Consider the following 12867-nt stretch of genomic DNA (forward strand, 5'->3'; position numbering starts at 1 on the left):
TGCAACAAAAAAATGTTTACGAAACTTTGTATAGAAACATTACCCTTAACAGGTTGCAGCTAATTCAAAATCGCAACCAAGGAGGAACATTTCATGTAATGGTATCAGAAACGAAATTTATGAATTCAAGGATCTATTCAAGAATAATTCTATGTCAATTGGATCGGTAAATTCGGTTAAATACGTGAAAATGTATAAAAGAAAAAAATGTTATATCACCATATCGTGATATAACATTATGTTAAATTCAAAAGCCATTCACTGAAGAATGATAGCAAACAAAATGTCTTATCTTGTTGTATTTATGTCTTTGCTGTATGTATGTATTATATGATATAATTTATATCTGTACTGTATGTATAGGTAAAAAAGTTGAATTTTAATGTATGCACTCACTATTTTATTACGGGACCTGATGATAACCATTGAGAAGATTATCGCAGGTACGGCTTATGAGCGAACGATTCAATCTACCTTCTTTGATTGAGTTTCATCTGCGTGTTACGAGGAAACTCTGCCAAACGAAGAAGGAAAGCAATCATACAGAAATGCAAAGCTTGAAAGAGAATAAACTGTGGAAGAAAACAACGCTAATTGAACGAGATCAAACACCATCTTCGACACCGCTGAGCATTGAACCCGCGACTCTGAAGAATGCCACGACTAGTTTCAATCACCTGGCCCATTCAGCCTTACTCTCCATATTGTCAGTATTTTTTCTTCATATGAAATCATAATCAGTCATAGCCACACATCCATTCATATTATTCTAAAAATCCACCACCAACCGGGAATGGTATTTATTGTTTATTGTTCTCATTAAATGTTTGGTTACACACCACACGTTGATAACTCAACACATTCAACACATTATTCTAAAAATAGTCTTATCAAGAGGTGAAATTTATACTTTGACAGAGATGGAAAAGTGGAATTGTTATGTATTATGTGTTGCCACATACTGGTAACTTAAAATCATGGCACAATAATGCATCAATCATTAAATCTCAAAACGAATTGTTTTGTCGTGGTATTTAACCTCTTTACAAGTTAAGAGATTGGTCAAGAAACATCTGTCTAGAACGAAAGGGAATTTAATTAAAAAAAGAATTGTCGTACAAATATACGTCAAATTAGAACTTTATAGCTTGGAGTCTAGGCCCTAGACAGACGGCAGTCTTAATTTCCAGTTTTTGTAAAAAAATATTTTTTAAAATTTGGTTTTTATAAAAAATTAAAAAGCATTCGTTTGATTACAAAAAGCTTTATATAACAGAGTTTCCATTATGTTAATTTTTAAAAATTTTTGAATTGAACATCTCCCTACTTAACAAAAGGAACAATCTTAGAAACTTTTCATGTCGTTGGGAAGGTTGAAGTCGTTAGAATGACATTAATGAAATGAAGCAAATACCCCGAGATCGCAGTATAAATACGCTTTCAAAACTTCAATGATAAACCATCAAGGCCAGCCGCATTAGACTTAGTAGACATAAAAGCTTTATGCATTTCTAAAGAGTCAATGCAACGAAATGAGAATATGCCATAGTCAGAATCAGGGTTATATTGAAAAGTCGAGTTAATATTAATTTGGTTATCTATAAAGATGCCATTAAGTTCATCAGGGCTCACATCGCAATCATAACATTTATCAGCAGCTACGCATTAGACTTCAGTAATCTCCAAAATTCTTTACTACTTCTTGCACTATCAAATAGCATGGAATGAGCTGCTCTCTTTGCCTTACGGACAACTGATTTTGCTTTATTGCGGGCCTTACAAAAAATTTTCCAATTTGCACTACTTTTGTTTCTCGTATACTCCCGAAAAGCAATATCACGCATGGAGTTAAAATAATCAATCTCCCTTGATTTGATTATTCTGTCGAAATTAAGGTATCCTTTTAACAGGAAAAATACTGTGAATCTCAATAATGCAAGATTCAAAACCATTCCATAGCATATCGACATCAAGAAAATTATATAGTGCAGAAAAATCGACAGAAGAAATATGATCATATAGTATGTCCTGGTTTACTGCACCATAATATATTCCTGTATTGCGATGCATTTGGTATTTTGTTAGCGCAAGATATTTGCGTTAACAAACGATTTTGACATATGCTTTTGTATTACAGATTGCGGCGGTGCCAGAAAGGAAAAAAGGAACAAAAATAATGGGGAAAGGAGATACTAAAACGTACTAGAGACGCATTTAATTTCCTTACGCATCGCATTTTCCTAACGCATCGCAATAGAGAGTAACCCCCCAGATATACCAGGACATAGAAATTGATCAGATACCAAAACAGCCTCGGGGTTACTGACAAGAAAACAATCTAAAAGCGAATCAGAATTGTGAGCCGTGCTATAATGAATAGGAATAGAGTTATGAACAATAGAAGCATTTAGTCTTAAACAAGCAAGTATCGATGTCAAAAAGATTATTATTGAAATCGTCCATTGTTTCAAAATCAAACTAGCGCACTAAACAATCAGATATCTCAAAATCAGAAAAATTGCCATGAGGCAAATAAACTACTCCAACAAATCGATGCCTTAACGTTAAAATATTCTACAGTAAAACCAACTGATTTATTTGAATGCATTACCTACCAATAAAATATTACAACATAGATTTTTATAATTTGTTTAGTTAACAAATCATTTATTTTTCATATAGTTCCGTATTACTTATAATATTTTCCTTTCGATAAATAACAAAAACTTCGAAAAGAAAAGTTATGTAAAACTTAGAAATAAAATATACTTTTAGATTATATGAAGAGAAATGCCGTGAAATTGAATATTGAATATCAACGTAACAAATTTCATCCAATGCATAACACGCTGACGTGTATGTGTAGATATGAATGTAATTAAAACTTACAGACTACACAAAACTTCTTTAAATAAAAAAATAATATTAATTGTCCATTGGTGACAAAAAGGAGTTGATAGATACTGAGGACAATTATTTATCAGCATTTACTTTCCAGTTGTGAACTTTGAAAGGTTCTCCAAAAGACCAATGTAAGAAGAGTGTTCATAAGCAGTGGCTAGGTCAGACATTTTTTCTACAAATTCATTGCTAATGCCCTTCTCCTCCAACAAATTCATAAGCAAGTCGTAGAGGTACTGAAACGAGAATAGAATATTTTCATTTGGAAAAAAGGTAATGGTTTTGTAATCGTCTTACGCCGTCCAAAACATCACCAGCAACAGCATAAACCTTTTCATTCCATTCTCCTTGGTAGATAGTCATTTCGTCAATTCCAAAGATGTCATTGTATTCTCCCTCTTCCGGTGTGCCTTCTAAAAAGGAGCATGTGAAAGATAAGGTGGTATTGCCTCTAACAATATCCACTTCAAATTGTGGCTTGCTACGCATTTCTCCCAAGTCTGGTTTATCAGCTGATGGATTAATTTCTGGCTCTTCTTCAGTATCGACGGTGTGGTTAACATTGAAATTAATAATAATTCTACAATAGACAACAAACAGTAGATACCATACATAAGAAACACAGATCAAGATTTGTTAATAGAAACTTGTACTTACTTTTCCTTTTCGCCCTGCTTTGTGAGTTCAACTTCCGATCCGTCTAATTTAACAGCGAAACCTTCCAATGTGGTGGGGACAGTTTTGGTTTTCTGAGCTTTGCGTTCCGCCAAAATTTCTTCTGTAAGAAATTCAACCAATTCCCGCTCTCCTATAACAGATTGGAAAAGGTACATAAATTAATGCCGGTAAGGTAATTGCATTCCGCTTTCGTTGAGGTTATGTAATGTTTTCTCGAAAAGTCCTCTAACACCATTTGGAACATACCCTTTGTGTGTATATGTTTGGAGCCACCACAACCGCAACTGCAACTAACACTGGGTTTGGCTTTTAAAATTCCAGCAGATGCTTGGGGGGAATCCAGATTTTTCGACATGTGCCAAAGTGTTCGTGTAAAATCGCGCTTGCCGCCGAAAGCATTCTTCAAAGATGTGGTGCTAACAATACGCACGACAGCTTTAGTTAAATTGTTCATTTTTTTAATAAAATTTAATTGTAATGCAATACAAACAAGAAGAACTACAGATTAGCGTGTCCGAGCTGAAGTTATGTCAGTTAATGAAACTCTTCCACCGTAACCTCAAAATACTGTTTTGACATATAAAATACAGTGGAATGATAACAAATTCTAACGAATGACAGGTACACAAAAGAAACAACAAGACTGGAAACAACGGAATCACAAGAAATCGCTAGGGAAACAGAGAGAATTGTCTATTATTATTGTGAATTTGTGAAGAAAAGATATACACCTTTGCATTTGTTCTGGAAGTTGTTAAGAAAACAGCGTTTCATAAATTTTTTAAGAAATATACTTCCATTCTGACTTAAACGGTCCAAAATGAATAGCCTGGGCGATGATTGCAATGAACTTAAACGGAAGTATGATGCCTGTTTTAACCTTTGGTTCTCTGAACGATTCCTAAAAGGTGATAATGACGATAGTATGTGTGCCCCTATTTTCAAGGTTTATCAGGAGTGTGTTAAGGTATGACATGTGAAATTTGGCTTAAGTTGAATGTTTTCATTAAGATCGTATCGGGACCAAATTTTTTTCACAGGTTGGTCTCGTCAACCTGATCACAAATATATACATATAACATTTATTGCGGAAATACATACTTAAAGAGATATGGGCCTCTGAAGTTCCGAAAATTCCCTTGTTAAAGGCCGACTATTTAGACAAAAACTTATGATTTTAAAGGAAATGTTGTTCCCGTTCCCTAGATTTGCACCTGTCCATGGGTGAAAGCAGTAAATTCCCGACCGAAGGCTATTTAGAGAAAAATTTGTGAATTTAAAGAAAATTTTGTTCCCGTTCCCTAGATTTGCACCTGTCCATAGGAGAAAGTCTTTAATGCCCGGTCGAAGGCCGGCTATTTAGAGAAACTTTTGTGATTTTAAAGAAAATTTGGTTCCCGTCCCTAGATTTGCATCTGTCCATAGGAGAAAGTCTTAAATCCCCGGTCGAAGGCCGGCTATTTAGAGAAAATGTATGATTTTAAAGAAAATTTTGTTGCCGTTCCCGAGATTTGCACCTGTCCATAGAAAAAGCCTTAAATCCTCGGCCGAAGGCCGTCTATAATAAAATGTATAAATATGATAGTATATTCCTTAAGCTTTACAATAGTATCCACATTATCATTATCACTTCAAAAATAGCGAAGTTACATATAAAAGGAATTTTCGGAATTTCAGAGGCCCATATCTCGGGAAGTATGGACTTCCGCAACAAATGTTATAAATATTTGTGTGGTCCCGATCAGAGCTTAATGAAAACATTCAACTTGATACGAAATTATTCCCAATTATGTAGTTATCTTTATGGCATTTGATTTCAGAGAGCAATGGAAGAACAGAAGATTGAGTTGCGTGAAATTGAGGCAGACTACAGCACGGGTGATTATAATGAGAAGCCGGAACATAGCAAAAGTTGACCTCTACTTGATAGCGACTTTCAAGAAGAACCAGAACCCCTATGCCATGGGAGGGGTAGGAATTCAAAGTCATCATTGTTTCACAACAAAAGGGGTTACTCTGTATAATTTTAAGGGAAATACTTAAATGTTAAGCAAAATGTTGACTTTAAGTCTTGTTATATAATCTGATACGTACAAACACCTGTTTTAGTCATTACTGTCTTCATGAATATGTCAGCGATAAAAAATAAATTAGTAAAAAACGTCGTTTATTGTCGCGGTAATTTTTAACTTATAAATACACACATCAAGACATGTACATATGTACACATTTACAGTTAACACTTGAAAGGAATTTTCACTTATCCAGCCCACGGGCTTCTATGCAGACATTCGGTGGTTTATGTTTTCCATTAGTTGAGTTTCTCCCATAAATGTAAATTCCTTTAAATGTAAGGATCGCTTGTCACAGTTCATTTCATTGTGACCAGACTCATTACATAGAATACAAACGATAACTCCATTGCCAATCGTTGGAAATATTAGATGTAGAGCCTTCTTTTTCCAAAAACTACATTTCTCTTCTGTATGACCAACAGCTCGACATATATAACACGTTTGATGCTTCTGATATTCTATGCAATTATGATCTTCTTTCTGTGTACAACGCCTGCAGTTTCGGCAATGAACATATGAGGGTTTAACACACATCCCACATTGATTACAATGGACATATGTGGACCCATTCTTTGAAGGGCAACTCTGGCACACATCGCAGTGTCTATTTTCCAAAGCCGTATATTTTTGGCACTTGGAACAGTATTTATATTGCTCTTTAACAGGCAGCTTCACTATTTCCAATGGAACATTGGTAAATAGTCGTACAGGGGACCCTTGTTTTCGAGCTAATTTCCCAATATCGGTGTACGAGTCATGATTGGTATAATTAATTTTATAATCCGACATCTGTAATGAAGGCACTACTTTTTGTATGTACTGAGCCAGGAAGTATGGAAAAATCCAAAATATCGGCAGTGGTTGATAAGGCAACTGGTTGATTTTGTTATAAAGCCGTGTTATTTTATGCAGAGTACTTCCTATTAGTTCCGTCCGACAGCCAAATGGTGGGTCCGTAAATATCAGAAGTCTTTCGTCACTGCATAAATAAAAAATATAAAAAAACATTATAGACCACATGAGTTACTATTCGTATTTACATACCTCTGGCACTTGAGAAATTTGAAGAATTCCTGTTTTTGGAGCTCGTCGAAAAAGTGATTGTTGCACATATTATACCAGCCAAAACTGCTGTCATCGTAGAAATAAATGAAGCGGTGATCGAGGTCCAGTAAGTAACTCTTTATATCAATTGAAGGTTTAGAAGAAATATGACAATGTAAACGCGGTGCTCCCATACAAATGATTTTGCTATAAAATAAAATTCCTCAGATCTTTGACCCTATGTTCATATATTTGTATAGTTACCTAATTTTTAGATCACGTAAAGTATTTACGAAAAAGAGCAGAGACTTATCATCAAAGAAATATTGAGCCTGTGCCTTATCATTGTTCAACGGTGGCAGAAACAATGTGGGATCCTCTAGATATCGTTTGACCAAGTTCTGTTTTACGTTATGATTTAAATGTTGTTGTAATTCGTCATTAACCAAAGGTTTGTTGCATGATAAGCAATAGTGCTTTTGATCCTCATGACCCTCTAAAAACTGAAATACCAATAAAAGTACTCTGTTTATTATTACTATTTGGGTGTGGTAGGATTTTGCATACCTTTTTCCGTAGATTTCGGTATTCAACTGTGGATGTATCGTACTGTCTTCGAAAATGTTTCACATTCAGTTCTGATGCAGGTAAATGAAATGAACATAGTTTTTTATCTCGATAAGCTGAACATCCATAATAGCCATGTTCAGGTCCCTGGTCTTCGTAGTAGAACAATATAGTGGGTCCATGGACGCACCGCGGATGTATATCGCCTTCTTCGTCATCCTCGCACTTTACTATAAGCCTTTTGTGTTTATCTATAGAAATGGATATGGTTAAATTCTAGATCCTATGTAGATAGTATGCATGTGACAAAACATCGGAGCAAGTTGAGTTTACGCAATAAACTCGGATTGGGATGACGAGAGCCTGATCACACGTATATTTAACATTTATGGGGAAGTTCATAATTCCCGAGATATGGGCTTTGTTTAAGGGCCGACTTAGAGAAAATGTGCCATTTGTATTTACATATCTCTACCTATTACAAAAATATCATCGCGATCCGAGCTTAGCTCATAAACTTAATTTATGCCAGACTTTACCTTCATTTTCCAAAAAATGTTTCATTTTTTTCAAACTCTTCTACAAATAACCAACGACGCCTTCGAAATGCAAAATCAAAACAAAAAGACCGATAGGGGAGAATAGTGACCTAAAGATCAATTTTGTTTTCTTTAACATCTTGCTTTACTAACTATCCCTGGGTTTACACATGACAGGACAGTTGAGTTCATTGTAAAAAAAAACGAAAACTATGGCCTGTTCCCGTACTTTATAAAGTGCTTATAAAGTGGTAAAAGTCGTAAAAGTTGTAAAAGTCGTAAACGATTTTCATATAAATTTTGTGTACGGGAACGCAAAATGTGTAAAAGTGGTAAAAATTGTAAAAACTTTTTAGTTCTGGAACAGAGCTCTAGTCTGTGTGACATAGGCGTCCAGACAACTGCAAAAACAGTTGTAAAATTATGAATGAAAATCATCCATTTCTTTTTGTTTTCCGTTCACATATTTTGCTTTTGTTCATGTTTTTTTGTTTTCAACACATTTCAATTATTATCTCACTTTTACAAAAATATCAAAAATTTGTTAACCCGTGAAAAAATGATGGACAGCTGGGAGACAGCCGAGAAATGTATGTATGGGCATGGTACAATAATACAGGTAGCATTATCATGCCAGCTGATGGTAACATAATGTGTCAACTGCATTGAATTGATGTCAAATTTTGACACCTTATGTTACCAACAATTGCCGATGCGGCTACCTGTGTATTTGTACCATGTGTATGGGTTAGTAAATCAGAGTTGTATTTGAAGACAAATTGTCTAGTGTAAACGCCTAGAATGTATTTACTACATTGTTAGGGCGAAACCTATAACTTTGCGTGTTCGTTTAAAAAAAAAAAAACAAAATGCATGTACATATTTCAATTTGAAATACATGTATTTTGTTTTTGTATTTTTGAACGCACACGCAACACGCAAAGTTTTAGGTTTTGACCCTAATAATAAATACATAAATGAAACAATAGGTCTGTACGATAACCCAAAAGTTTGTACAATCTTTTACAAGATGCTGTTCGATAACAAACTTGTTCAGTGAAAGAGAACTGACAGAGCTTGCAAGTAGTTGCAAGAACTTGCAAATAATTTTTACTTGCAAAGTTATCGAACAGGCCTAATAGATTCCGGCAATGGTTTAAGCTTTGTTCCGGTACATTTTAATAGTAAAACTCGTAAAAGAGAGAAAAATTGTTCTCACACAAAAGTTTTTTCAAAAAGTTCGGGAAAAAACGTCAAAAAAAGCTCGAACAAATGTAAAAGTCGGCGTACCGGCCAATCAGACGCCGGCATCCATAGCTCTGTTCCAGAACTAAAAAGTTTTTTTTTTACTGGAAAAATACTAGTTTTTTAAATTCCAATAATTTATAGACATTTCCTTATTTTGTTTACATTTATATTTGACACGAACGTTACAAACAAAAACAAATTCCTATGTGGTTGTTGTTGAGTTGTATTTCTTGTAGTACTTACTTTACCTGGTTTGTTGAAAAGGAACGGAAAGGAAGTCTTTGAAATTTAAGCACATCAAACGCTGTACAAAGTAAGTTAAATTTACAAAATTAACAGAAAAAAGTATCACTAAATTTCTACTTTTCATAGATGCAGCAACTCCAAAGACATACACTCCATTTCATTTCAATAGCACATTTACCCCCTGTTTTTGTAACTTATTTTTGTTCGTTCGACTATATTCGTAATAATTAAGGCATCCATAGCTCAGCCCAGAGATGACATACATACTTAATTTTTCGTAGATGAGTTCCATATATAGTTAAGAATTCCTCATTTAAAAATCAGCGCTCTACATTTGCGCTAAGGCGAGTAAATCGATCTACAAAATTTGACAGTTCGTGTGAGAAGAATAATTTTTTTTTACAAAAACAGGGGGTTAAAATTTTTATTTGTTACTGCATTTTAGTTCACATTAGTCGAATATCTGGGGATATGTTTGTATGTATATCTTGTTTCGCACACTTATGAAGTACCTTTTCACAAAAAGTGTTGCTTCGATAAAGTCCCGTTTTATTTTTTCAAAATTGTTTTCATCAAGTCCAAAATTTGTACGGTTTGAAGTGTTTCACCGAAATAGCACATTCTTTAATAATTTGAGTACGACTGCAAATTTTGCATGCTACTGTGGTGATTCTTTAAAATTAGAACGAATAAAAGCCATTTCAAATTTAAAACGCTAAAATTGGTCAAACGATGTCTTTAATACTGGGGAAATAACTTGCTTCCTTCTGATAAAAGAATAAAAAAGAAAAGGGCAACCCAGTTCGAAATTTGCTCGGCCTCCTTTATTTTTTTATTTTTATTATGTCAAAAATGAAGCAGGAAATCAAGGCAACCAGGCAAAGCATCTTATGTACCCAGGCCTTTAAAAATTTGGCATAAGTTGCGAGTTTCTTGTTATATTTAGCTCTGTTCCTTTACGTGCAAGAATCCATGGTATAAGTAAAGAGGTAGATTTAAATGAAAAAAATCTATAGAACCCTTGTTTTTCCTGAATTCATAAAACTTCAAAATTAGTAAACAAAAAGACAACAAGTGGGTTTGTTTACAAAATACCAATTTTGAGCATTTATAAAAAAACCGCGAAAAATGAATGAAGAGCCAAGGTTTCTCCACATAATCGAGTTGTGGATATGATAAAATGTTTGTTTCAATAATAAGCTGAAGGATTTCTTCCATACAAATGTTTTAAAAACTATTTTGAAAATCATTGAATTCGATTGTTTTTAAAATTGTTGGCAAACATCACACACACAAACAAAGATTGTGTATATTGTTTTGACGTTTTAGGAACAGTCGAAAGAAAAAAAATTAAATTGACTGGAAGCTTTAGCTAACCTTTATTATTTAACCATGCAAGAATCTTCAAGTTTTACAACTTTTTACTCGAAAAGCGTTCCTTTACTTCAGACACCATACAATTCATATGGAAGCAGATTACAACTTTTGCTACTTTTGCCGGTTTTACCACTTTCAAAAGTAAAGGAACATACCATTTATAAGAAGTTAATGAAAAACTAATGATAGAAGAGAGATGGTGCAAAATAAACTTGAACTTCTACTGAAATTTGGGTACCCTTCTTCTTGAAACTTACCTCCTGTTTTTGTAAAAAAAAAATATTGTTCTCACACGAATTGTCAAATTTGGTAGATCTATTTACTTGCCTTAGCGCAAATGTGGAACGCTGATTTTTCAATGAGGAATTCTTAGCTATGGATGCCTAAATTATTACGAATATAGACGAACGAACAAAAAATAGTTACAAAAACAGGGGGTTAAAATTCCTATGATTCCTGTTCCATAAGAGGGTCCAATGTTGGCATTATCGTACAGACCTAATGACAAACAATTTATACGATTGTAGAACTTGTGATTCCACGTCGTTTGATGTATAACTCATGAGTGTACACTGAAATCGGATGCGCCTTAGAAGCATATGCACATCGCGATATTTTTACCCACTTGAAGGGTTTTTGGGAACAAGACGGGAATACGAGCGCACACCCGATTTTTTTGAAATTTTTACCACAGGTAGGTCTCGTTGTCCTGAACACAAAAATATATATACCATCTCCATACTTCCCGAGATATAGGCCATTAAAGTTCCAAATTTTCTTTTAAATTATAATTTTCTTCTGCAGTAGCCGGTCTTCGGCCGTGGATTTAAGACTTTCTCCCATGGACAGGGGCAAATCTAGCGAACGGGAACAAAAATTTATTTTAAATTATAAATTTTTCTCTAATTAGCCGGCCTTCGGCTGGGGATTTAAGACTTTCTCCTATGGACAGGTACAAGTCTCGGGAACGGGCACAAAATTTTCTTTTAAAATATTTTTTTTCTAAATAGCCGGCCTTCGGCCGGGGACTTAAGACTTTCACCTATGGACTAGTGCAAATCTAGGGAACGGGAACAAAACTTTATTTTATATTATTAATTTTTCTCTAATTAGCCGGCCTTCGGCTACATATTTTTGGAACTTTAAAGGCCTATATCTCGGGAAGGTATGGGTGTGCGCTTGTATTCCCGTCTCATGCCGGTTTTTGAATGGTAAGATGCAACTGACGGCACACTTTGGCGACTAAATGAAACATGGACAAATTAATACATATTGATAGAGATGCACTCGTTGTATCCGCAAAGTGCATGCGCCTCAACTGATTTTAAAGAATTCGCGAATAACACGTTTTTTTAACTTTTGTGTTTTTTCTTTGGTTGTGATTTCAATATTACTCTGTACTTCTTAACTCAAATTTTTCCAAAACTGTATAAATGGTGGAAGCTTGCACCCCTATTGTAGTTTCTTGTTTTTTTTTTTTTTTGTCCAAATTTATACCGATATTCCCTTGGTATGTAATGCAAATAGAGATTTCATTTCTTTGGTGACTTATAGTGAAATTTAGCTGAGAACATTTTTGTCTTTGACGCCGTTCTTCTAAAATGATGCTTTGTATGACAATTTTGCCAAAACCCACATGAAGTACGACCTTAACCTTAAAATGTGTTTATAATATTGCATATTTCTGGAGTTTAGGTAAGATATAGAGTTTTGGTGTATTCAAGGAACTGTAGTAGAAATTGATGGCGAACAAATATGAAAAAAAAGACCCCTTTAATGACAATCTAAGGGTTAAAAAATACGAAAAATTAAATCAGCGACCCGAAAAACATAAGAACGTAAGGGGTCGATTTTGCATTACCACTAAACTTGAGTTGCGTTGTCAATTGTAAGCACAACTGAGATAAAATGTTGTATCATTGGTGTCAACCCAACTGGGTTGTCGATAAACGTGTTATCGATCAGTTTTTCAAACTTCTGAACTCTAAAATCCAAAAGGCACAATTCGCAAAAAAAACTATTTTAAAATGATAAGTTCAATGTAATTATTTTTGATGATGAAGAAAATGTACTGGACATGACATCTATTAGAAGAAGTTTGAGGGACAACACTGTAAGTTGAAGCTCATGTTGGAAAGATCTGTATAATCAGTAAATTATTTAAGGTGTATTTTCGATTGAAAAGGATGCTG

The 12867-nt window shown here is 34.4% G+C and overlaps 4 protein-coding genes across 4 annotated transcripts in view; 1 reads left to right on the forward strand and 3 right to left on the reverse strand.

Annotated features, from left to right (window-relative positions):
- pcs (SH3 domain-binding protein parcas) overlaps window positions 1-12867 on the reverse strand; it is a 549277-nt gene that overhangs the window by 163294 nt on the left and 373116 nt on the right. The window lies entirely within an intron of this gene.
- P32 (complement C1q binding protein P32) lies at window positions 2638-4206 on the reverse strand. The gene is made up of 4 exons (XM_073989705.1): window positions 3826-4206; window positions 3559-3709; window positions 3199-3481; window positions 2638-3137 (listed from the first exon to the last, which is right to left on the reverse strand). Exons 1-4 carry the CDS (start codon window positions 4031-4033, stop codon window positions 2988-2990), a joined length of 792 nt encoding a protein of 263 aa, XP_073845806.1. The 5' UTR covers window positions 4034-4206; the 3' UTR covers window positions 2638-2987.
- LOC141405414 (TP53-regulated inhibitor of apoptosis 1-like) lies at window positions 4263-5744 on the forward strand. The gene is made up of 2 exons (XM_073989707.1): window positions 4263-4546; window positions 5400-5744. The coding sequence occupies exons 1-2, from the start codon at window positions 4400-4402 to the stop codon at window positions 5493-5495; spliced, it is 243 nt and encodes an 80-aa protein (XP_073845808.1). The 5' UTR covers window positions 4263-4399; the 3' UTR covers window positions 5496-5744.
- On the reverse strand, window positions 5730-7936 carry LOC141405412 (rRNA N(6)-adenosine-methyltransferase ZCCHC4). Its single transcript, XM_073989704.1, has 5 exons — window positions 7805-7936; window positions 7266-7516; window positions 6963-7201; window positions 6699-6905; window positions 5730-6633 (listed from the first exon to the last, which is right to left on the reverse strand). Exons 1-5 carry the CDS (start codon window positions 7827-7829, stop codon window positions 5859-5861), a joined length of 1497 nt encoding a protein of 498 aa, XP_073845805.1. The 5' UTR covers window positions 7830-7936; the 3' UTR covers window positions 5730-5858.

This window comes from Musca autumnalis, unplaced genomic scaffold (assembly GCF_047663935.1).
Source record: "Musca autumnalis isolate F117 unplaced genomic scaffold, ASM4766393v1 scaffold_5, whole genome shotgun sequence".
NCBI classification, from domain to species: domain Eukaryota; kingdom Metazoa; phylum Arthropoda; class Insecta; order Diptera; family Muscidae; genus Musca; species Musca autumnalis.